Here is a 26,712-nt window from a genome sequence, read left to right on the forward strand (position 1 = left end):
GTTTAAAGATGCAAAAAGGGGGTCTTATTGAGAACCCTAAAAACTGAGAAAAGGGGATCTTCTTCAAGAGCTCAATGTTCTAGAACACCACACTTCCTCTGGCAATGTGGAAAACTGTAAAGAAAAATGTCTCTCCTACCTCCACCAGGCCCTGCAAAATCCTCACACACATAACACAGCCATAATGTACCCTGGCTGCAGAAGGGATGAATATGTTCAGAGTTGATGTCAAGAAGATGGCAGCTCCAAAGACCCTAGGGGACCAGAGCACTGTGTTATTGGACAGGATGACATCAGGAAACAGCTTAAAGGTTCACTCAAGACCATGATGGAAATGAAGAGAAATTAATTCAGAGAAATAAACAGTAAACTAGAATCTGCTATGTGCCCGGCTAGTCTCCTGGGCTACTTTGATTCTCAACTTCCAGTCCATGGACCATATGTGATCTATTTCATATTATAGCTATTACAGCCCAGGCTATGCTTAAAAACATATAAAGGAGACCACGTTTTGAAACAATACTCTAATAGACAATATATTTAGATGTTTCATTGTCTCTATTTTCTTCAGTTCTATTCCCTTCTGTTCCTCCCTCTTTCAAATAAAATCCCCATTAGTAAATCACTATACTGATTTCACGACCATGTAAGTTGTGATTTCAGAGATTAAAAAAAAAAAACTGTCTTGCAAAATTTTATATACTTCATGAAGTTGACGGTTGACTTAAGCAATGTCTCATGACGAATATACTGGAAGGACCTGGATGTTTGGTTCACTCTTTTTCTGGAATCTATTCAGTCTACATCATTTTCCCAAGATGGACACTCTTCTCATCAAAGACGTGTGGTGATGGAAAACCCCCTTCCTCTTTAGACGGCTCACTCTGCTCTGAAGAGTGATGTTATAAGTATCTTGTGGTGTAAAGGCAAGGCCTGGGTGCTCACATGACAGCAATCCTACTATGCTGACGATGTCAACAGAAACACAACTCAATCCAACATTTCATTTCTCAGATGAGGAAACTTCCCAGCAAAGAAGTGGGTCAGTAGAGTTAATTCCGTAGCCAGTGTGGGGTCATGGACCACTTCCCCAACTCACAAACAATTATTCTTCCTACCACACAATCACTTAATGAGCTACAGGGTAAATGACACTGTGGAGAGACAAAAGCAGATAAAAAAACAGTTCCATTTGGGATCAATATCTCTGAACTGCATCTGCCTTAGCGGCTCCCGTTTTCCACTCTGCACCCCTATGCTGAGAAGAAACATCCAGACTTAACAGAGCCATGAGGTCCCGATATGGCCTCAGAAGTACTCATTGTGTCCATTACTCTTACCTGTTGGCAGCAAACTTGTTTGAAATGAAGCCACCGGGAATTTGTGTCACAATATAACCCCAGAAGAAAGATCCATGGATAAGGCCCACCGTCTCTGGGTCCCAGTTAAACTGCGCCATCTGAAAACAAGAATCAGATGCAGCTGTGTTTGTGAGGGACAACTGATGGCATTTGTCTGTCTTCCTTTTTCAGCAGGTATTTCTGGAAGGCGCCTTGGTTGCTTGGGTTACAGCAATGGGGACGTGAAACAAAGGGTCCCTGGTCCTACAAAATTACCTACCTTCTGGTGAGAGGGAAGAGCTGCATGAATTTTGGAACATACCCACATGTATGCAAAATGTGACATACCAAATAGTCATGTATGCTGAGGAGAAAGTAAAACAGTCTGTGACAGAAACAAGCCCCCAGTTCTGCACTTTGTTCAGATGCCAGTGCGGTGACAATAACTATACTCTTGGGACTCTCAAGTCCTTTCCTCTTTTTCATTCTCTTTAGTATTAGTAAGAGCTACAGACGGAGTTTAGTGGTTAAAGCACACAATATTCCAAAATGTGGGGGGGGGGGATGGTTAGCATTGTATTATCAAATGTATTTTTGTGGGGATGTAAGGCTCTAGATTTAATCCCCAGGATAAATGCTAAACAAATAAGTACTTCTTGTTGTTATTGTTTTGAAATGGGTTCTCATTATATAACCCAGGCTGGCCTCAAACTTGTGGTTCTCCAGCCTCAGCCCCCTGATTTCTGGGAGTACAGGTTTGTACAGCCATGCTCGGCTGAGCCTCAATTCTACTGGCTTCACCCAGCTGTCAACTGTCAGATGACACTGTCTCCTTCTCACACTTTTCTCTCTGAGAAGATGGAGTTTCTGGTCTGAGAAAGGACTGACGCCTGTCAAAGAGCACTGAGGCCTGCTGAGAAGTGACTTCCCACATCGCCTGAGCCACTCTGAATAACAAGAGTCAAACAAAGACAAGCCTAAGACAAGCAAATGGCCAATAGCCTTACAGTTAACCACTGGGGAATTTAAATATCAGGGAAATACAATCATCTCACCCTATTTGTCAGGACAGTGGGTGGTGGGTGGTGGGTGTGTGCGTGTGTGCGTACATAAAAGGAGGTAAAGGAGGATTGGTGAAGATGTGAAGAAACCGGAATGCTTTGTGTCACTGATGGGAATGATGGTGCAGTTATTCATCATGAAAACAGTGCAGAATTTCCCCACAAACTTAAAAAAAAAAAAAAAAAAATGTGACTTGGAGTAGTTCTCCAAGAGATATGAGAATCTCAAAGTCATCTGTACTCTCGTGTTCATGATATCTGAGATACTCTCTACAACCACTGACAAATGGATTTGGACAGTGTTGTCCTTTCAATGGAAAAAAACATTATGTAACATCCAACAGCCTGGGTGAAGCTAGAAGAGAGACGTCATGGGAATTAAGGCAGCCATAGAAAGAGAAATGCTGTGTGATTCTACCTACATGAAGAATCTAAAACAGGCAAATTAAAGAGGGAAGAGTGATTTAAAAAAAAAAAAAAGGGGGACTGGGGAGTGGAGAATTAGCCACAATGGATAAAACCTCTCCCTCAAGCCAGTGACTAAACATTTTCACCCTGTTGGTCATCCTAAGCTGATGCTCAACTTGTTCTGTGTGGCGAGAACAGCTGCCATGAATTATTCATTTGCTGTTGTTGTTTGTTTCAAGTGAGGTTTTAGTTCTTGTTATCAAGGGGATTCTTATTGTTTGGAGATTAGATTTTTTTTTCCCTCCCCCCCCCTTTAGTTTTTTGTTTGTTTTGGTGGAGGGGTCTGTTATATTTTTGTTTTTGTTTTTGAGACAGGTCTTCCTATTAATCTAGTTTGTTTTTTAACTCAACATTTAGCTGAAGCTGACCGTGAACTCTGCCTCCTGCCTCACTCTCCTGAGTTTATAGGCATAAGCCACCATGCCTACTTCCTAAACTCCTATTCTTGATACCAGACAGACTGATGATATAAGGCATATTTTAGATCTTAATCAGATCCCCTGAGCAACATCGTAGAAGCTGGGGAGCCCACACTAGCATTGTTCCTTCATGCTGTGAAAACATCTCTTCTCCACCCTCATTAATCAGACTCTGTTGACCTATTGGCTTTTCAGGTGGCAAATGCAAACAACATCTCATTTTGCTTTGTGCCTCAGCAGGCAAATTCTCATCAGCCAGCCTTGCTCACAAAAGGGCTGGAAGAAGGCACGATACACATCTGAAATCCCACCATCATTCCTTTTTTAAATGCATTGAACGTTTCTGTCCCTCCTCACTCCACCACCATCCCCCCAAATAAGCGGGGTATCTTTTTCAGACAGACTCAGCTGAGAATCAAAAGCAGACTAAAGCATCTCCATGGCACTGCTTTGCTCTGGCAGAAAAATCTCTCAGCTACAGAAGGGAAAGCCTGCGTCCCAGCTAAAGACCTCTTTGTCATGAACGGACATCAAATTTCCCCCAAGACAGTCCTTGGCAGGAGACTGTTCAAGGTGATGCTAACAGATTTGACATCAAAGAGAAGATGTCCCTGCCTCAGAGTCACGCAGCACTCAGAAGCAGTCCAGACTTCATGTCACCCGATGTCTCCCTACTACGAAACCCTGCCAGTAACACCATGGCTTCCCAGACACCAACATGTGAAAGTTGGGTCTAAGCACACATCCAGACATCCAGAGAACCACCAGGTGCCTCTCTGAGATGGACGGTCTCTACCACGGCCATTTCACCCCCATGTTCAGGTTAGGGAAGCACAGATTTGGGACTGTGTTCCCGGGACATGTTCCCATGTATTCATCCCTTAATTTACGAGGCCTACCTCGGACAAAATAAGACTAGATTTCTGCTCCTCGTATCCATAGAAACAGTTTAGCAGATAGCGCCAGTACTTCCCCCGGACAACACCAGCCTGAGAACTTTGGCCAGGCCTCTTACCATTGCACAGTAGTCATAGATTTGTGGAATGTGAACTTAGATGGGAAAAAGGCAGGGTTATTTTTTAACTTAACATATAATATTTTTATTAAGAGTTTGCTTTCGTGAAACTATTTTGCAAAACAACTTCTTGTATAATATCTGGGGTAAAACTTTGGGATAGAACGCTCTGGGGTGAGTTGCTTTGCTTCAAGTTTCTAAAGTACGTCCTTTCCCTGGAATTCCTTGTCAGTGGGTATTTTGGCAAAGTTGCAGTCAGGTGTTCTAACAAACCACAGAAAAGTCGTTACTTGTATCTCCTCTACCTGCTGACTAAAATTTAGAATTTCTTCAAATATAAACACAGTTAAAACATGGTAAAAATCAGTTCCACTGCGGCATCATGAGTGACATCCAGAAACGTGCTCAAATGATATTACAGTTGTTGCTGTGATCACAAAGAGTTGTTTATACTTCCAATAAAATTATAGCAATTTCAGGAACTTTGCTAGATGTTTGTCATCTGATGCACTAATAAGGAAGCCCAAGTTTCTATATCAAAAATTTGATTTTTAAGTATGTTATACATTTTAATGTAATTGCCTCCACTTATAATCCTTTGCCTTTTATGCTAAGAATTTCAAACGTTATTTCTGATCGAAGGTTCACCAGGTTGTTCCCAGGGTTTATAGCACAGGAAAGTGAGGGTCTCATGGCTCCGTTCCTAACTCTATGATTTGTCTATCTGCAGACATTTGCATACAGTGTTCCTTTTTCCTCCAACATTCTTCTTCCTACCTGACCAAACCTCTGTCTGGTTCAGCCATCACTTTCTCAGGAAAGTCACAATATCATAGTCTTGGTATGCTCACTCCTATAGGAGCCCGAGAATCTAGTGCAGTCATACTGACATGGCAATCAAATTGTCACGTATACTATATGTCTCCAGGAATCAAGGTCCCTGTCAATGTTATTCAGCCTCGTCCAGGATCCAGTATGAAGCTGTCACACTCTATATATTTGTTACATTAATTAATGTATTTCTCTCTTTGCTTTTACACAACTATCACACACACACACACACACACACACACACACACACGCACGCACACACACCCTTCTGCTTTAGCTCCATACTGACCTGAATTTCTGGTTTCCCATCCACATACACAGTGCTATTGTTGACCATTTCCACAATGGCCACTCCAAGGTTGCACCGAATCCCAAAGGAAATGCAGAATCCCAGCCCACTCATGATAGCGATGATATACCGCTTGGGGATGCCACAGCAGCTGCAGTCACAGACTGGGAGATGTGTCCTGGGTGCTTGCACGGGCCTTCCTTCTTCATTCAGCTCAATGTTATCTTCCTCTTCATTGGTCCCATCGATTTTTCTGCATCATAAACAGAACAGACAGAGAATAAAAGCAAGTATTCAAGGTGAGGGAAAATGCACGAAGTAAAAATAAAAACGACACAAGAAACAAAAAGAAGAAAACCCACACAAGGACACAGCTTGCATTTTAAAAGTTATTATTTATCATTATTATTAAAGGAGAGGATGGTGGCTAAAATGATTAATGTTCTGGATATTGTGTTGGGCTTTCATGACACCAAATTATTCAGACCTGCTGGGGTTGGCGGTGTACACCTGTTGTCCCATCAAGGGGCGGCGGGGACAGGAAGGTCTCAAGTGCAAGCCTGGGGGACACATCAAACCTGATTGCAGCCTGGACTGCAGAGTGAGCCCTTACAGAAAAAAGAAAACATGCCTTTTAAATGTCATACAAACACAATGACGTGTGGTAGCCTGGGTCTACATAGTGAGTTCCTTGACAGCAAGGACTACATAGTGGAACCTTGTGTCTCAGAAATAAAATAAATTGCTGGGGTTTTGCTGTGTTTTGTTGTTGGTTTGGCTTGGTGGTTGTGTATAGGCAAGCCCAAAGAGGAAGGCTGACAGAGAAGCCACGCTTCAGATAATCAGACAGCCTGTGATGACGGCAGGCACCTTGGCCGTTATGAGTCTCCATTTCTTCACCAAACAATAACCACAGTATGTTACAGAGCTGTTAAGATTTTACGCTATGAAGAACAAGACATTACAGCCAGTGAAGTAGTGAACTTTGACTAAATGATAGGCTCTATCTATGCCGTCCTTGATGTTTTCATGTGTTGCTTGGCTTCTGTTTCTTTTGTTCTGGGCTAAGCACAGTGCTATTTTATATGCCTCTGTCTGCATGCTTATCACGAGTTCGAGAATTTCTGCTTTCTTTAGTGTAGGGTGTGGAGAGTAAACATTCCACACTGTGTATGTGTGCATGAACAAATGAAGACCTACCCACCTGGTGGCTGTGAACATGCAGAGGGCAGGAGCCACGTCCTTGTCCTTATCACCAGCACTCACCACTTTTCCTGAAGACAATGAATCCTCATTCAACCAAGTGGAATTGGGGGTTAGCTCATTCCATCCTTCCAGACTTACAGCCCTTAGAGATGGGGTGAGAATCTATTCATCCCTGTCCCCAAAACAATCTCTATAGAAATGATGAGGGGTACATTTGGTCAAGATAAAGGAAAAAAGAATTCCTTTCTTAAGAAATAGAGGCCGTTAATTATCTGTAATAGCTGTTTATACCCCTCTGGTTTCTCTCCGTGTTTGCCTATGGGTCTTCTTTCAGATTAGAGAATCTTCATTCTTCCTAGGACGACAGCCAGCATCGTTGTTTCTCCAAATATAGAAATCTGCAGACTGGGCTGGGGCCCTTTCCACACTAGCGAGGTTCCTTCCATTGTTCTCATGTACGATTGTCTAGTAAGCATCTAAGCCCTGGAATCCAATTGCTCAAGACACTCTGGACAGCCTTCGGGCATTTTCAGAGCAGTTAACTTGTCAGTGAATCCAAAAGTTCTATAGAGTATGGAGAAGGCTTTTCACTTGGGAGGAAATAGCTCAATATCAATCACACACAGTGAGTAGAACACACAGATCATTCAATGGGTGTTTAAATTCCACTCGCTTGCTGGCTTGGGCAAGTATTTATGGTGAGATGCCAAGTAAAATGACGGTAAGTTCTCTTAAGACTGTGTTGTGGACTAAAGGAGTGTATATATATATATATATATATATATATATATATATATATATATACACACAGAGAGAGAGAGAGAGAGAGAGAGAGAGAGAGAAGGAGCCATTGCCCATTGCTCTGTGGTCACCAACAGACGACTTTGAAGCAAACCATAATTGGTACTAACAGACAAGAAGAGAGAGTAATGATGTTCCTTCTAGAACAGTCTAGAGGCATCATATACTATGTTGCACACTGCTTTTCTTCTGCGGGGAGAGCACCCAGGCTTGGCCCTGCTTTCCTGACTTCCAGCACACTTTATCAATGTTGATTGCAACCAAGCCCTTTGCGTGATGGAATGTGCTGCTGGATGGCAGTGGAGACTGCATCCATGTGTTAATACGTTAAGTATGTCACATGGCCTTCTGGGGGTTCTTTATGTATTACACTTAAAAGAAGCATTTAAAGGGTTTAGCTATTATACATATATAGTGAAGAATTTGGAAAATATAAAAAAGAATCTTGGGACCAGAGAATAAAGCCAAGGATGGTGTCCTACGCCCTTAATAAGAAGCTATGCAAAAGACACACGAGAGGACAGAGCCCAAGAGCTTAGTTAGGACTTGGCAATAACACAGGAAGTTCTGGTGGGGATGGTGTGCAGGGCCTGTCATATGAGCCTACTACCCCAGCTACTCAGTCAGCCTGGGCCGTCGACCTTGCTTCTGAAGCAGAGTAGCAACAAACTTCCAGGGTTGGTGCATAGACCTAGAGGAGAGCACGTTTCCCAGGAGCAGGCCCTGGCTTCATTTGCTAGGAAGAGGAGGAGGAGGGGGGAGAGAAAAGATGGAAAGAACAGGGAGGGAAAGGGGAGGAGGGTGGCTAGAGGAGAAGGAAGGAGAGAACATAGGTGGAGAGGAAGGAAGGGGAAGAGAAAGGGAAGAAGGAGGAAAGGGGATGGGAGGGAGGAAGGAGGAAAAGAAAGGAGGAGGAAAGACAGGAGAAGAAATAAGAGGAGGAAGGGAGAGCAGGGAGAAGAGGGAATCTATTTCCTGGCTACGATTAGAAAAGAGGCCTGGGGGTTCAAACCTCAAAGGTTCACATCTGGACCCTGCCCTCTTGCAAACAAATCTAACGGTGAGATCGTAAGGAATTGTATGGTGATTTATATAGTCAGGGACCTTCAGGGAATTTCTGTAGACTATTGCACTGGTCTATTACAACCTACAGATAACATGGTTTTTAGAGCTCATTAGCAAAAAATTGACAATTACTCTGGGTGCCTCATAAAATACATGTCCTTCTGAGTATGACAAATAAATGCTTCAAAGATTTATAGGTGTATGCACACACACACACACACACAGGCATTCTGGAGCATTCCAAGTTAAAAACAAATCTACTTCAGTTTGTACTTTCTGCTATTTGAGGACACACAAAGCCTTGAGGCCCTCTCTGAGCTTTGGAGATACTGTGTTCCACACTAGAGAATACTGTTCTGACATACTTAGTGCATGATACAACCCATACACTGACAACTTAGTTTAAATGAGACCAAAAGGCCCAGAACTTACATAGGATGCACTAAGAGCCATATCACCGCCACAGCCTCCTCATCCAACACACCTAGAGCACTATTTGAGGGAAAGTATTAATGAGCTTTCTAACAAAATCTCAAAGGAAGGCAGTCTAGCTCCTGGCATGCAACTGAGCTGAGGAAAGATGGAACACCTCAACACAGAGTATCCAGAGACCACGCAGCCAAAACTCCTTCTCGTGAGCTTGCACAATCAAAACTATGAAAATGTAATGTGTGGGCCTGGAGAGATGGTGTGGTAGTTCGATGGGAAAGGCTCAGATATTTGCATGCTTAGGCCCCAGTTGATGAACTGTTTGGGAAGGGTTAGTGGGTGTGGCCTTGTCGAGGAGGTGTGGCCTTGTCACTGGTTTTGAGGTTTCAAAAGCCCACACCAGGCCTAGTCTCTGTCTCTCTCCCTACCTGCTGCCTGTGGATCAGGACGTAAAGCTCTCAGCCACTGCTCCAGCACCATCCCTGTCTACACCCCACTCCCTGGAACTGTAGGGAGCCCCCAATTAAATGTTTTCTTTTTTAAGAATTGCCTTGGTTCTTGGTTATGATGTCTCTTCACAGCAATAGAACAGCAACTAAGACAGATGAAGGAAATGCCTAAGTCTGTGGGAAGGGATGAGCGGTGTATCCCACTCACCATCACTCGTCCAGCACACTGGAGGTCTTCCGATTCCAGCTCACAGCTCCACAGGTCCTGGTTCACCAGGAAGAACTCTCCCATTTGGAACTCAGTGGAATCCCTTCCTTTTTAAGTGTGTGTGTGTGTGTGCGCGCGCATGTGTGTGGTCTGTGTGTGTGGTCTGTGTGTGTGGTCTGTGTGTGTGTGGTCTGTGTGTGTGTGCGCGTGTGTGTGCGCATGTGTGTGTGTGCATGTGTGTGTGCGTGTGTGTGCTGATTTGTACATGGGTGCAGTGCATACAGAGACTACAGGAAGTGTTAATGATGCAGTTACAGGCAGATTCCATACAGCTGTGTGAGTGGCTACTGGGATCCTAACTCAGGGCCTCAGCAAAAGCAGTACCCACTCCCAACAGCTGGCCATCCCTCCGGCACCTTGGAATCACCTCTAGGCTAAGGTCACGTGTGAAGCACAAAGGACCTCCCATTAAGTAAAGGGCAGCAACTACTGCCTGGCCACTTCGAGGACCTCATCAAAGATGATAGAATAAGACCAAGGATCACCATAGTGACAAGCAGAGCAAATCCTGGTCCTCAGAAGAGATTGAGACTGTGGTCTTCATCATGAAAGAAGAAATAGGTGGCACCTGGTCACCCACTCCTGATGCTGGTTAGTCTGGTCTGAACTGCAAATGGACAGGTTCATTAACCACGACCAAGAAAGGAAATATTAACCTGACTTCAGATCCCTCGGGGTCCGCTTCCCAGAGGAAACAATGGAATGGAGGCATGAGGAGGAGAGGCCAGTCGCCACCGTCGGAGCACACTAGTTAGGTTTGCTGAAGGAGGCCTAGGCAGGAGAATCACGAGTTCAAAGCCAGCTTGGGAGCTATTTGCTCTGGAAACTTCTCTGGAGGAATCTCCATGCATGGGGGCATGGAGCAGACAAACCTGCATGCAGTGATCGTCTAAGAGAAGCAAACAGATCTGAGTCATGCAGGGCTGCGCTGTCCAGATGCTGCAGTGCACGTAGAGGACCACCAGGCCAGCACGTGCCCAGAGAAGTTGCATACCACCCTGCTGTCAGGGATGCTAAGAGATCAGAGCTCCTTCCTTCTATAACTGCCCACAGGGAAGTGACCTCCACCCCTGCTGACGCAGCCCACAGCCACTGACTGACTTATACAACGTGCACAAGCCTGGGCCCTTGGTGCTGGTTACATTCCCAAGCCTCCCACCCCTCACCCCCACCCTCCACCCTCTGCCTATTGCCCGAGACTCCAGCTTAGCTTGACCCTTTCTCCGTCCCTGCCCTGCCTTACCTCGTCCACCGCAAAGTGGGTGTGGGAAGGAGGGTGAGGTGGGATAGCTCTCCCTGGGAACAGCGTGAAGAAAAGCCAGGCCAGACGCGCCAGCGGCCTGGGTAGTACAGAGTAGACTGAGAAGACCATGGGGGACGGAGCGGAATTGGGTGGGGGGCATTGTGACCATTGGTGAAGTGTGATCTGACATGGCTTAATAGAATCACCTGGTGTAGCCTACGGTCATGCAGATAAAGGATGCCGCAACGTTTGGGACCCAGGCTCACTGGATCTAGAGTATTTTTAATACATAGTCTTTGTAAGTGCATGTGTAGCACATCTATTTATCACACAAATGCAACATTAGCATGTGTGAAGCCCCAGGTTCAATTCCCCAAATCCCCCATACACACACACACACACACACACACACACTCACACACATGCTCACACGTACACACTCATATATACACTCATACATTCACAGTCATACATACATTCACACGCATTCCCTCAAACCCACACCCTCGCACGCGTGCGCGCGCACACACACACACACACACACACACACACACACAGGGGTGATGTCACAGAAGCAGAGTGTAGACTAATGGTCATCAGAGGCTAGGAAGGGAAGAGAAAGGATGGAGCATGGGAGGACAGCAAAGGAGGTGTCCATAGTTGACAGTAACTTACAAACTACAAGTTCTCCTAATGCAAAGAACGCTGGATGCTTGAGATGGAAATGCTATTTGTCTTGATATGAAAATTACATTGTAAAATCATCATACTGTAGTCTGTAAATATGCACAATTATTATGTGTTAATTAAAAATAAGGTACCGGTGGTGGTGCATGCCTTTAATCCCAGCACTCAAGAGGCAGAGGCAGGCAGATCTCCGTGAGTTCAAGTCCAGCCTGGTCTACTGAGCAAGTTCCAGGACAGCTGTAATGGAACCCTGTCTCAAAAAACCCAAAAATAAAAATAAAAAATAAGGTGGCAAATGTAATTTGGTTCGAACTTATGGTTTGAAGCCCAAGCTGCACTACCTGTAAGCTGTGTGCCCTCAGGTAACTCACTCAACCTCTCTGTGCCTTGATTTCTTTATCTATAAAATTGAAATGGTATGAGATACACACACACACACACACACATACGCGCGTGTGTGTGTGTGTGTGTGTGTGTGTGTGTCCTGGAACTAGCTCTTGTAGACCAAGGTGGTCTGAAACTCACAGAAATCCACCTGCCTCTGCCTCTAGAGTGCTGGGATTAAAGGCTTGTGCCGCTGCCGCCGCCACCACCACCGGGCCAATTATTATATTTTTATAGATGAGCAACCATGGGATGCCTTCATTGTCACTGAAGCTGAACAAATTTGCTAATTTAGGGCCATGCATTCCAGGTTCAGTGCTTTCTGTTTTAACTCCACACTCCAAGGCATCTCTAAGAGCAGGCATCTCTGTTTCCCCCACACTTCTAAACGATCATTGTGCCTTCGGTTGCTGCTTCTCCTCCAGGATGGGCTAATGATGCCTGGCCGTAATCAACCCCATGTGAACTCTCAAAGGTTTCCCTGCCTGGCGACCACTCCCCTAACCATGATTTTAAAACATCTCAATAATTCCATTGGGATGGCATTCTCAGTCTTAAACATTGCAGCAAGACTGCCTGTAACTCCCTTCTCAATGCCCTTGCAAACAGAAAACCGTTCGCCCTTGGTTTTATTGTTAAGCTTGGGTGCTATCACCTGGTTTTCTGTGAAAAGCAACAAGCAGAAGAGGAAATGACCCCTGTATGCTGGACTCCTGGCAGGATACTTTCCATACAACCATCTTGTAGGCTTGTGGTAGAGCTGTTCTGGATAATTCTTACACAAAGATCGAGGGTCCGCTAGATTGCTGCTCAGGTATTGTCTTTCCTTCCTTTCCCTGTCGGCAATGCCCACCTAAGCTCCACCAGTGAACACACTGGATCTTGGATTTGGTTTGTTTATTCTAAAATCATCCCATATGATGTCAGCAATGACACTGTCCGGCATTTTTTAGTGTACTACCCTAACAATACACGAGCTGTTCTATGGTACAAGTACCCAGACCAGCAGTTCTCAACCTGTGGGTCGTGACCCCTTTGGGGGTGGCGCATCGGATATTTACATTGTGACTCATAATGGTAACAAAATTACAGTTATGAAATAGCAATGAAATAATGTTATGGCTGGGGTCACCGCCACATGAGGAACTGTATTAAAGGGCTGCAGCAGCAGGAAGGCTGAGGACCACTGTTCCAGGCGCTGGTCTGAGAGCCTTAGATTCACATCTGCATTTCAAGTTAAGGCTGTGTAACTTGGAAGTTACCGACTCAGTTATGAACCTGAGCCAGCTGACTTGGTACACAAAGTTCTCTCCGTGTGCATCATCCAGCCAAAGTGACGAAACGGTTCTTAGGATAGACATTTTCTACTTTAAAAAAAAAAAAAAGAAAGATAATTTTTCAAATAAAAAGCAATCCGTGGAAAGTTGCTTAAGATTAAATATGGTTATAATAAGATGGGAAACAAGCACCCTTTCTTCGTTTTGATGAAATCCAATGTATAATAATTGAAGACAAAATCTGGCTATATGTCATTCATGGAAAGAATGGGAATCGTGGGAGGAATGGGTTGATAAGAGCTTAAATGAGGCTCAAAGTTACCGTTTCTGATAAATAAATCCTTTTTGTCATGTCTTCACAAACTCAATAGAGGGTGTGGCTACAGTGGAGACCCTGGTGCAAAGCCAGGGTTTTCGTTCCCGACACGGCCAGACTTCTTTGCTATCCCTTGAATAAGCCCATTGCACTGTGTGCTTTCTTTTCACTGTTATAATCAAGAGAGAGCCACCACAATAAGATGCTACCTGGAGAGAGACCATGCAGAGGGATGAAACACTCATTTTAAAAAACATTATAATCATTGTCTATATTTGGCTCATGTGTTATCACTGAGATGAGTTTTCATCAGCTCATGCTGTTCCGGTATGTCAGAGGGAAGCCTTTCTGTTTTTAATTACTAAAGTAAGAAGCTTGCTGTCCCCATCCCCTTCTGGGATGAACCCTGATGTGGAGTGACACAGTTAGAAACTCAGCACCAAGAGGAACATAAAATATGAGCGATGGGAAGAGTCTCAGACATCGTCTAGACTACCAAGAAGTGGCCTTTATAAGCACCAAAGCTTTGACATGTGTGTTAAAAGAAGAAGCCAAATCACGTTTTCCACACTAGGATTAGAAATAATCATTCAAGCACACAAAAAAGTATATCGAGGATATTACTCACAGTTCCATATCGAGTAATAAAATAACCATGTCACTATGCACATAAGGGCTACTGATTAATTCATCCACAAAACCTGAGAAGACATTTACTATTGTCTAAAAAATGAACAAATTAAAATGTGACACCAGTTCATTCATACATGGCAAACTCCCCTGCTATTAGGAATATATTTTACATTAAAATATTTATTTTGGACATGGACTAAAATCTCCTGAATTCACTGACAGCCTTTGGATTTTCCTGCTGCTCCTATATACAATTTAATGTCTAATGTTTTAAGGTACCGTGTTCAAACTACCTTGCAAACACCCTGCTTTTTGAGAATGACCTCATGAAGAGCCTTGTGTATTGTGTATTTTGTGTTTAAAGCTAGAAGAAAAAGGCACTGAAAATATTTAACTATCATAGTGAGTATCTCAAGTTACTTCAGCTCAAAGCACAACTCTATCACTGCTACTGAACTGACATGACATACTGCCTGCAAAATTTCTTTCTGATTCGACGATAAGCATGGCATGTGTAACACAATCACCAGCATGAGTTCTAGTCTTTTCAGATAAACAGAGTGCTTGTCTTGGTATTTTCCCAATATGAGCTAACACTCCCACCCTCATTCTGGTGTTCCCGAGGATTGAACCCCGGACTTGTGCATGCTAAGCAAGACCCAGGACTTTGCGATGCATCTCTTTTTTCTGTCTCCAGGCATAACCTTGGCTCCAGAAGAAAGTCCAGAAACCGTTTAACCTGACCCACCCCTTTCCCATTCAAATACACTTTATAAACATGATTCAAAATACCCCAGACATTGGCAATAGGAGAGTACTCAGAAACAACCCTGGCTTGAGCTCAGAGTTTACCTTTGGAAGGTCCCCAGCGACTCTCCCACGGTATTCTTCACTCCTTCCTTCCCCGGTTTCAGAATTTTCTCTTTGAAGGTATCAAACGCTTTAAACGGCATTTTGAATGGAGTGGGGGACCTCGGAGCCCTTAGCAGACAGCCTCAGGAGCTGTCGTCCTGGCTCATTTCCAGCTCAGGGGCACTGTGCTTGCCCTTGAGGAGCACTCGAATTTCAGTTCTCATGGAGGGAAACTACTCAAAATCAAGAAGAAGGTAAACCCAGCCCAGGTGTTCCAACAAGAGGAAGCCCTCTCTTCTTGCTCCAGAATAAACAAGACTGGGGGTGGGCGGCGGGGGGGCGGGAGGGGCCTGCTGGTCAGGAATCCAGCCAGCCCCTTGCAACAGCTCCAGGCTGAACAGCAAGCAGCCGCTGTCTCAAACAGGCACGCTCAGACTGAGCTCAGCCTGTCTCTCTGGCTGCTGCTGGAGAAGCTAAAGTGTGTTCCAGTGCACGAGGGGACCTGAGACCAGCAGCAGCAGCCGCAGCATCCAGCATCGGATGCCAGCTCCAGCCCCTCCTGCATTCCTCAGCTTGCTGTGGTGGTGCTGTCAAGCTCCTTCCTGGGGGTGATGCTATAGAAACCAGCACAGCACCTGCCCCTCTGCAGCCTGGACCTATTAATGGGCTCTCCGCCAGGCCAGGGCAGGAGCCCGGAGCGAAGTGTATGAAACATTTACAAGCCCTCTCCTTTTTTGAGTTCCAGCCCCACACGCACGCTCCCGGCCACCACTTCATGCCTTTATTCCCTTCAGGGTAGCGGAGAGGCAGTTTTTCAGCTGGGTACAAGCATGGTTACGTTGTTCAAGGAACAGCTGCCCTTCAGGCTGAATGCGCACCCCAAGGGAACATGAAGGAGGGAGGGCGCACAGGCGCCTTTAGGGCTAAGCGAGGACCCCTGAGCTTGTCCTAACTGCCTGCTCTGAGCTCCTGGATGATTGTCTCAAGATAAGTAAAAGCTTCACCCTGGCACCTGAAACTTCTCTGGAGACCCTGCCCCTTGCTTCCTTTCCCTCCGTTCTCCATAGCAATACTAGCTTCAACTCAGCAAGCTCCCTGTTGCTTCTGGGGAGTTCTTCAAATGATAGCCCTTGCCTGGGTAACCTTCCTTGCAGCTTCAGGAGATCCCTGTCTCATGAAGGCAGCATTTCAATGCCTCATAGATGGGGACAGCTGGCCTTTTCCGTGCCACCAAATTGCCTGGCCCGGAAAGACTGTGACCTAACCCACCTGCTGAACCCTTGTGGAAACAGCCAGTTGCTTCCATGTTACAGGCTTCAGGGTGACGCCTCCATTACTAACGGTGTCATGAGACAATAGCCTTGTCTTGGACGCACTGATGCTCCAAGCCAAAGACTGCTGTGAAACGCCATGTGGGTATATAGACCCCCCCCCCAGGATCCCAGGAACTGTTTCCACAAGGCTGGACATGTTCTCTACACACGGCAGTCCAAGACTTCTCCAGATCTGAACTGAGTTAAATTAGCACTGGGTGTTAATAGCGCCTACCAAGGTCTGCCTGTAGCCAAAGCTGCACCACGCACTCGATCCATACACCATAGCGATTGTCCTGCTGTGGCTTTATGTTTAGAGAAGGCTTATTTTTCCCAAATTTTAGTGACTGGAAACTGAGGCAAGAAGTTAGCTGTGTCTGAGATCACACAGCTAAGTATTAGCATATCCAAACAGCCTTGTCGATTTCTTCCAAAGTGGACAGTACAATGACTTTTTGTAATGTTCACCAATTTATACAATCATCTCCATGAAGCCTCATACTCACCGTTAATCTCCGTTCACACCTCCCCTTCTGGCCCTTGGCAGCCATACATGTACATGTTTCCACAGATTTGCCTTTTCTGACCATTTCCTCTCAATAGAATCATGTGTGATTTGATCTCTTGTGGCTGGCTTCTTTCAGAATGGGAGATGTCCAGCTCACCGCAGTTCCTTTTTGCTGTTGCTAACATTTCATTATGTGGACACACTGCCTGTGCCCATCTATTGATTTCTTGATGGGCATTTCACTATTCTTCTTTTGATTGTTGTGAATAAAACTACTATGAACATTTGTGTACGACTTTCTGTTTTTATTTCTCTGGGGTAAATGCTTAAGATTCCAAGGCGACATGAAATGTATATTTCACTTTTTAAGGAATTGCCCAGTTGTTTTTAAAGTGGCTGCAGTATCTGACGGTCCCTTAGACATCCAGGGTTCTCCTCCCTCCATCTCCATGCCAAGGTCTGCTGTCTTCTTTCCGTGTAGCTGTGTGGTGGGTACAGCAGCATCCCTTTAACTGCCTTTCCCTTCTGTGTGACTGCTGACGCTGCCATCTCTCCACATGCTTAGGAGCCATCAGCATTGTTTTGTATGGGTGGGCAGGGCAGGGTGTGAAATTTCCGTTTGGACACTTTACATATTTTAAATGGGTTCTGCCTGCTGCTTAAGGATGCCATGGGTATGTGTTCTTTCAAAGAACTTGTTAGATATGAGTTCTGAAAATACTCCCTAGGCTTTGTCTTTACACTTTCTTCCTTCCATATGTTGAAGGGCAGACTTTGCGTATTTTGCTGAGGTAAAAATTTTTCCACTTTTTTTTTTTCTTTCTTTTATGAATTTGCTTAAGCTGTTCCGAGGCCTCGTGGATTTTCTCCTGTGTTTTATTCTAAGAGCTTTATTGTTTCCCCACTGAAGTTTAAGCCTGTTGAGTTTATCTTTATGCATGCTATAAGACAAACATTCAAATTCATCATGTGAAGACCCCATTGCTTCAGCATCATTTGTTAGAAATGCTATCCTTTCTTTTTTAATGCATGTGTGTGTGTGCATGCATGTGAACATGTGTGTGTGTGTGTGTGTGTGCTAGATGACAGCTTCCTGTCATCCTCAGGGTACCCTCCACCTCCTCTGAGGCAGGGTTTCTCACTGACTGGAAGCTCACCTAATAGGCTAGCCTGACCAGCCAGCCAGCCAGCCCTCCTGGCTCACCTCCTCGCTGGGATTACAAGTGCATCACACCAGGCTGGGTATTTGTGTATAGTTTCAAAGCCTGAATTCAGGTTTTCATGCTTAAAAACAAATATTTGTGGCCGAGCCATCCCCTCAGCCCAGAAATGCTGCCTTTCTCCCAGTGGATTGCATTGGCTCTTTTATTTTAAATATCAATTGAACAAAACTGTGAAGATCTATGGACTCTGATTTTTGTTCCACCGATCTGTATATTTAATATATCAATATCACACTGTCTTGAGGGTAACCTTATAACTTTTGGATTAAAAAAAAGTTCTCCAATTTTTCTCTTTTAAAAAGTTCCTTTGCTTTTATTCTACTTTGCATATGAGCTTTAGGAACAGCTTTACAGTACACACACACACACACACACACACACACACACACACACACCTGTTTAGCCCTGTACACTTTTTTTTTTTTTTTTTTTTTTTTTGGTTTTTCGAGACAGGGTTTCTCTGTGGCTTTGGAGGCTGTCCTGGAACTCACTCTGTAAACCTCGAACTCACAGAGATCCGCCTGCCTCTGCCTCCTGAGTTCTGGGACTAAAGGCGTGCGCCACCAACGCCCCTAGCCCTGTGCTCTTGAAGGGATATTTTCTGCTCACCAACATTGCCAATACAACCCTGCACCACACAGAACCCTAAGGCCCCAGGAACCCATATGTCTACTCCTTCTCCCATCAAGCCCCTCAAAGATCACTAATTTGTTCAAAGCAAGTGAAGCCAATACTATATGATAAAGCAGCCTATTCCACAGAGAGCATCCCCTAACAGAGCTCCAACTCCCAAATAGTTTTAGGCTACTCATATCTTACACTGTGTCCTGGGAGCAGAGCTCAGCAAAGACCACATGGGTCTCTTCAGGTCGGCAGCTGCTGGGAGCACCAGCCAGTCCTGCAGGAAACAAGGGGCATGAGTCTGTTGTTGCTGCGGATGGTTGGTGATAATAATCACCATTACCTGGGAACATTTTCCAGGTGCCAGACTTCAAGCATTTACTATTGACTGGTTCACTGAATCGCCACCGCTATCATTGAGAAAATTGAAGCACAGAGAGGTAAATAAACTTGTAGAAGCTCACACAGCTAAGAAGCTCACCTGATGGCATTAGGAGTCTTTAGAACTTGTCTCTTAACTCTGCACTAGAGCTGTTGTTAGATGTGCAGCCAGTGGTTATAGCTTGGATCTGGAGTGCCCACAAAAACAAAAAACAATTGTAGTTAATTATAACCTCAAGAATAAAGCTATTTAAAATAGACCTAATTAAAATAGAGCACTAAATGATGTTGACATAATTTGCAAAACTTTATCAGGCTTTGTAACTTTATAAGTACTACAGGAAAATATTTCTCTTACAAACTTCTGCATCATTAACATTTATTACAAAAAAATGTAGAAAAACATAGTCTGTATATGGCTATGACTATGGATGTTAAAGTTCAGCTTGAAGGAAAATACAATTCATATGAATTTTGTTGTTGCTGTTGTTGGTTTTAGTTTTTGAAGCAGGGTCTCACTATGTAGATCAGGTTGATCCCAAACTCACAGCAATCAACCTGCTTCTGTCTCCCAAATGCTGGGACTAAAGGCGTGTGCCACCACCACCTGGAGATGTATGGAATTTTAAAAGTTATATTGGAAGTCAGTGAGCCATGAGCTTTCTTCTTGCTATAATTCAACTACTTAAAGAGTTGTACCTTTACTTTGGGGGCACATCCCCCATGGAGGGATACTCCCTTAACCTAGAGACAGGAGAGAAGGCCTAGTCCCTACTCCAGATGACTTGACAGATTTAGATGACCCCTCCTGAAGGGCATCACCCTACGTGTAGAGTGGGGGGTGGGTGGGAGGGGATGGTGGTTGGGGGGCATGAGAGGGTGGGAGAGAGGGAAAGAGGGAGGGAGAGGGAACTGGGATCGATATGTAAAATAAAATTTTAATATAATAAATATTTATATATTTAATTTAATAAATATTTATTATATTAATTTAATAAAAAATATATATGTAAGTTGTACCTTTGTTCTGCCACTTTCCATTCATGGTGACACACAGGAAACTTAATTTTTTAACCAATGAGCTTTCAAAACTGTTTGTGTGCTTTCTAAATCATATATTTATATTATTGATTCCACTTCTTATTTTTTCTTGCTGTAGGATATTAAAGTTTCTGTTGAAAGATGAAAAAAAGTCAGCTAAATAGAGAAGTAAACAGCAAGCCAATGCAAAGCATTTCTCCTTGGTCTCTGCTTCAGTCCCTGCCTTGAGTGTCTGCCCTGGCTTCCATCGGTGATGAACTGTGACCTGGAAATGTAAGACTAAACAAACACTTTCCTCCCCCCACAACCCAAATGTACATGTGGTAAAGGCTTGCTCCTTAGCTTGGCCTTAACAGGTCCAGAGGAGGCAGGGCCAAATGGGAGGTCTTTAGGTCATTTGGATGCTCGGAGGAAACTGGAACTCCAGTCCTTTCCTCCTTTGTGTCCCAGCCAAGAGGTAAATGATGCCTTCCAGGTGCATACCTTCACAATAACAGGCCGTCAGAGACCCAAAAGAAAGGGGTCCACTGAGCATTAACCAATGCATCCAAAATCAGAAGCCTAAATAAATATTCTCACTAGTTGGTTACATTAGCTATTTGCTATAGTAGCAGGAAGTTAGGATTCACACAGCCAGACTTTTCAGAACCAATGCTTATTTATTCAGAGATTCCTTGGTTCCTTTTCTTGAGGGTCTTCTGGTGACTTTTTAGGCAATGGTGATACCATGTAAACAATATTTCCCTTAAAGAAACAAATAAGCCTGAACAAGGAAAAGTCCTCAAGAGTAAGCAGACAGGCATGGAAGAGGGCTTCCTTATGGCAGGGGAGATGACATAAGCTTTCAGGAAGAGATAGTGAGGCAAACAAAAACACTTGGCAACAACAGCATCATGCCGGGCTTGCGGTGTGTGTCATGTTGTATGAACTTGTTAATGTGGGACTCTGTGTCTCTAAGACCTTTACTGTGCACCTATCGGTAGCTAAGTTTATAGAAGTTTTTAAACATAGAGCAGGATGCTGGTGTTCAAGATTGCACACCAATATGTTGGTTTTCATTAAAGTGTTTGACTGAAATTAAACTGATGGCAAAGTGAAAAGCGATGATTTCCTAGATCCTGACTTAGGTCCACCCCGGACTGGATGAGATACCCCGTCAGGAGGCGAATCCATGTCTTTTTAGGTTCATGGTCTCACCTCTTACAAACTAGAATTGAAAAGAAGATGTGACAGAGACCATCAAAGAAGCCATTACTATTCCCATTTGACTTATCAGAAGCCTATTCAAGAATTCCCATTTGACTTATAAGGAATCAGAAGCCTATTCAAGAATGTGTCCCAAGTTATCTTTTTTGTGGAGCAATATGTGAGTCTGGTGACAATCCTCAGTTAATTCTGCAAAACTTCTCTCGGCAGTCTCTTCTGAGTCCCCTCAGTGCTGGAGTTTGATTAACATGGCCCTCAAGAATTTCCTCAGAAAAAGACTCTCTGGGAGGGGTGGAGATGATACAAATGCAGTAGTCATGTGTGAAACACTCAAAAAAATCACCCCTTTTATAATAAAAAGAAAAGAAAGAAAGAAATGAGCTGGAGAGATATCTTAGTAGTTAATAGCACTTACTGCTCTTCCAGAGGACCCAAGTTCAGTTCCCAGCACCCACAAGATCACAGCCACCCGTTATTCCAGCTCTAATGCTGCCCTCTTTGGGTCTCCAGAGCACCTTCACACACACACACACTCACACACACTCACACACACTCACACACTTACACACTCACACTCACACACTCACACACACTCACACACTCACTCACACTCACACTCACTCACACACACTCACTCACACACACTCACACACCCTCTCTCACAGGGGGGGGTAGGGGAGACAGAGAAAGGGAAAATATTGGAGCCTGCATGGGACTGAACCAGGCCCCCTTTGCATGTGAGCTACAGTTTCACAGCCTGGTCTGTTTATGGGATTTCTGTCAGTGGGGTCAGGCTCTATCCCTAGCGCATGAGCTGAGCTGGCTTTCTGAAATCCATTCCATATGGCAGAATGCCTTGCTTAGCCTAGATAGGCGGGGAGGGCCTGCTCCTGCCTCATCTGAATGCACCAGCCTTTATTGACTCCCCATGGGAGGCCTTGCCCTTTCTGAGGAGTGGGTGGGGATGGGTTTGGGAGAGAGGGGGAAGGGGGAACTGTGGGTGGTATGTAAAATTAATAAATAACATATTTTTAAAGGATTTACTGTATTCATTTTGAAGCACCTTTACCTTCCTCCTTCCGGCTCCTTTAAGCTTTGTAGCTTCCCACAGGCACTCCACTGCACCTCGTGAGGAATGAAAGCAAAGGAATGCAGATCCAGGCTTCAGGCAGAGATGGGACAAGAACCATACTGGGGGCTGGCAAGGTGGCTCAGGAAAAGCACTTAGCGTCCACTCTGGACCCATCACGTTCAACCCCAGAGCCCAAGTTAGATGACTTAGCATCTGTCATCCCAGCATCCTTCTGGGGAGATGGAGACAGAAGTATTACCCAGAGGCCCATGGCAGGAAGGCAGAAACAAGACAAGCTCTGCCTCGCCAAGAAGAAACCTGACTCTCAAAAGAGATCCTGTGATTTCCACATGAGCATCGTGGTATGTGTACACATGCCCTGCAGCCGCAACCCCGCCCCCCCCCCACACACACAGTTTTTATAGCAAGCCAAGGGGAGTGGCACGTGTCTTTAATTCTAGCACCTGGGAAGCAGAGGCAGGAGGAGGGGCTAGCCAGGGCTACACAGTCAGAGCCTGCCTCAAAAGCACAAACAAATAAATCACACCCAGAGTTCACTTGCTTCCTGTCCTTGGGGGCCTCTAACACATTCCTCAACCCCATTTAAAAGGCATCACTCGCCAACAATGGGATTGTTCTTCCTCCTCATGTATCACCTGCTGCCTGTGCGCGCGGTGAGCAGGTGTTGGTTGGGGAGAACAATGAGCCCCTGCCGCCCCCTTGAGGAAATGGGAAGAATTGCGGTCCTTTCACCGTGTATCAGCATACCATAGGGAAAAAATGACTTTGCTTTATACGCCATGAAGAATGACTTTAAGAATGTCGAAGATACTTAGGTGGCATCTGAAACCAAAATAAATGATAAGATCTGGTAAGTTTATTCCCCATGGAGAGATACTCCCTTAGCCTAGAGACAGGGGGAGGGCCTAGGCCCTACCCCAAATGACTTGACAGATTTTGATGATCCCTCATGAAAGGCCCCACCCTCCCTGGGGAGTGGATGGGGGATGGGATGAGGGGGGTCAGTGAGGGGAATGGGAGGATGGGAGGGAGAGGGAACTGGGATCGATATGTAAAAATAAGAAAAAAATTAAACAAAAAAAAGAGAAAGATCTGGTAAAGTTAGTAAATTCAGTTGTATCATCATGCTGAAATGTCAGAAAAAGTCAAGATTACAAGGCATAGTGAGTCTACCACTTTCACTTTTCAATTTAGTGTGTGTGGTGTGAGAGAGAGAGAGAGAGAGACAGACAGACAGACAGACAGCATGAGTGTGGAGGTCAGAGGGCAGCTTGCCTGAGCTGGTTCTCTCCAGCCAGGGATGAGGCTATCAGGCACCTTCACTCGCTGAGCCAGCTCAATGTCCTGCCTTCGCTGTGACTGGGATGTAGATGGAACCCTGAAGGACCAGATAGTATCATCATGTTGCCTTCTTTTGAGGTCCTCTTCTTCTAACCGCAAGCCAAATATCCCTAACAAGGGTTTCTCCACCAAAGAACGCACCTGGAGAACTTGGGGAACAGTGACATCTGCTGGTTGTTTGTAGATGCAACATGTTCATTCACAGCAAACATTTCCCCCCAGAAATCAGCCACTGTCTTCAAATAATGTTATTCTTCATACATATCTAACCCACGTGAATTTTTGAACTTCCGAAATACTGAGAATACGGGTGGTTAGGTACAAATAACTCAGTCAATTATTTATTCTACTATTTGATTTGTTGCTGCCTTAATACAAAATATTTTAAGCTAATATTAATTTCAGTTTTCTTTTATCATCAAAAGTTATTGGAAGAGGGCTGGGGCTATGGGTCAGTCGGTACAAGTGCTTGCCACACAAGCCTGAGGACCAGGGTTCTGATACCCAGAGGGCATGGTGGTCACCTTCGAGCCCAGCACACTGGAGACAGGATCACCCCAGAGCAAGCTAGCTAAAGTGAGAGATGCTGCTTCAATATATAAGATGGAGTGACTGAGAAAGACACCCAAAGTCAACATCTGGCATCTATACCCATACACATGTGCACACACACACACACACACACAAACATGCACGCACACGCACACACACTCACACGGGACTTTGAAAGTTATCTAGACAAATCCCATCCCCTGTGCCGGCAATTTAATCTGATAAAGTGTGGTTCCTTGGTAACCATTTGCTAGGACAAACACCCTTCTAAGAGGGCTCCACATACCTGGGCTCAGGCCCTCTCTCTTCTTAAAGCGCTTGCCTAAGCTAGCCCACGGGCCTGCTCCCCACGCCCACCCCAGCCTGTGTGGCGGTTCTCAGACCAACTGCTTACTCAGCTGTGCAAACCTGAGTAAGGCCACAACCCGTCCATATTTGTGCCTCAAGATTTTCACAATTCCAAGTCTGTAAGACCTTGGAGGCTTAGGTTTTGAAGGATGAATGCATTCAAAGTGTGCTCAATGGGACATTTGCTCCTCATTGCAGCAGTTTGGAGGTGTATGTCCACTGTGAGGAAGCTGTGGGTATCTGGGACACACACCAGAAACCTCACACGCTCGCGAGGTGTGACCCTCGATTGCCAGAGAACGCTTGCCTTGCTTTGCGAAAGATACACACTGAAACTCATTCTGTATAAATATCTGCTCTAATTCCAAAGCAGGAGTGTCCATGGGCATCGTGTGATTCTATTTATAGGAAAGGAAATCATGGACTCAGCCCAGTGGGTGAGAGAGAGAACACACTGCTTACGGGGACCTAGTGTGGGTCCCAGCAGATGTTACAGAGCATCTGACACTCTCTTTTGTCCTGCAAGAACACCTACAGTCACGTGTACAAACACACCCAGGCACACGCATACACGTATAACTTAAAATATTTATATAAAAAGGGAAGTAACAGCACATACACACATGCCACAGGCACACATACGCACACACGCACACACGTACGTACATACACACAGCTGAAGTCAGAAGGTAAGCACTGCACCCTGTCCTTTAGTGACATCCTGTATGTTTGATGTAGTACCGACAATCTGGCTGTCCCTTCTTGCTCTCCATCCCTGATTCGCTATTTGGAGAGTCTAAAATAAACAGAGCAACCAGTTGGTTAGAAGAAGCACATTTACTCAAGTCCCAGTTTCTCTACCGTTCCTGTGAATAAATGCCCTGACCAAAAGCAGGGGAGAGAGGGGTCTGCTGAGCTTACAGTTCCATGTCATCGTTTATCGTTGTGGGGAAGCTATCGAGGGAGCTTGAAAACGGCTAGTCACATCATATCCACAGCCAGGGACACAGGAAACAAATGCTTGCTTGCTTGTTCCTGCTTAGTCAGCTTCTCCTATACCACTCAGAACTCCCTGCCTGGCGAACCGTGCTCCCCACCGTCGGTGAGTCCTCCCAGGCCATTTGCTTAAGACACCCCCAACATGTCCATAGGCAATTAAAAGTAGATAGTCCTTCACTGAGACTTGATACCCTAGGTTGTATCAAGTGGACAATTAAACCGACCTTTACTACCCGTGAGCTGAAGCTGAACATCTGTCCTTCATGAAGTCAAAGCAGCCATTTTATGTTAGAGTAAGCCAGCCATTCCTGGCAACAATACTGGTTTCACAACACAGTTCAAAGCTAAATGTGACAGAGCTAACCGCCCATGGTCCAAGCTCAGCCACCCAGGCACAGAGGGCTCAAGTGAGTTTAATTCAGAATTTCCAGAAAAGGGGATACTTATGATGAGCCTATTCATAAACATTTCTAAAACTGAGATTTTGAAGATTGCTCTCTGGTGTGTGTGTTGGGGGTGGGGTTGATGCTGATAGAATGTCCTCACAGAATCGTAATCACTGAAACTGAGACAGAAAATCACTCCTTAGGTGTGAGCAGTCTCCTGAGGACGCCTGCCTCCACGGAAACCTTTCCCTCTAGTTACAAAACTGACCTTGAGTAACTAGGCCTGGTGACACATGCCTGTAATCCCAGAACCCAAGAGGCTGCTGCAGAAGGTCACGAGGTCAAGGCAGCAAGACTTTGTCTCCAAATAATTGAGCGAACACACAGAGAAGGGTTTTTTGGTTGTAGTTTTGTTTTGAACAGTTGTGGCTGTTTCTGACTCATGAACAAACAAGTAACTTCAGCCTCATTTACAAAGGTTAAAAAAAAAAACCAGCAGCACTCAAATGCACTTTTATCTGGCTCCAAAGTCCAGGCCTTGCATGCTTTTAGCATGCCTTGAGCACACCTCACTTAGGTGGCATTTCATCACTGAAGGTAGGAAGGGAACACACATGCTTAGAGACATCATAAGGTTTAAACTGGCACCATTGTTGATCTTAGGTCC

The 26,712-nt window shown here is 44.9% G+C and overlaps 1 protein-coding gene across 1 annotated transcript in view; it reads right to left on the reverse strand.

Moving 5' to 3' along the window:
- Slc17a8 (solute carrier family 17 member 8) overlaps positions 1–15,226 on the reverse strand; it is a 36,544-nt gene extending 21,318 nt beyond the window's left edge. Inside the window, exons 1-4 of the mRNA XM_051206282.1 lie at positions 15,034–15,226; positions 5,424–5,676; positions 1,341–1,459; positions 140–254 (exon numbers count right to left, since the gene is read on the reverse strand). Coding sequence (XP_051062239.1) covers positions 140–254; positions 1,341–1,459; positions 5,424–5,676; positions 15,034–15,134 — 588 coding nt within the window. The 5' untranslated portion in view covers positions 15,135–15,226. The remainder of the gene's footprint in view (positions 1–139; positions 255–1,340; positions 1,460–5,423; positions 5,677–15,033) is intronic.
- Between the last annotated feature and the right edge of the window lie 11,486 nt (positions 15,227–26,712).

The sequence above is a fragment of the Phodopus roborovskii genome, unplaced genomic scaffold (assembly GCF_943737965.1).
Source record: "Phodopus roborovskii unplaced genomic scaffold, PHOROB, whole genome shotgun sequence".
Lineage (NCBI taxonomy): Eukaryota > Metazoa > Chordata > Mammalia > Rodentia > Cricetidae > Phodopus > Phodopus roborovskii.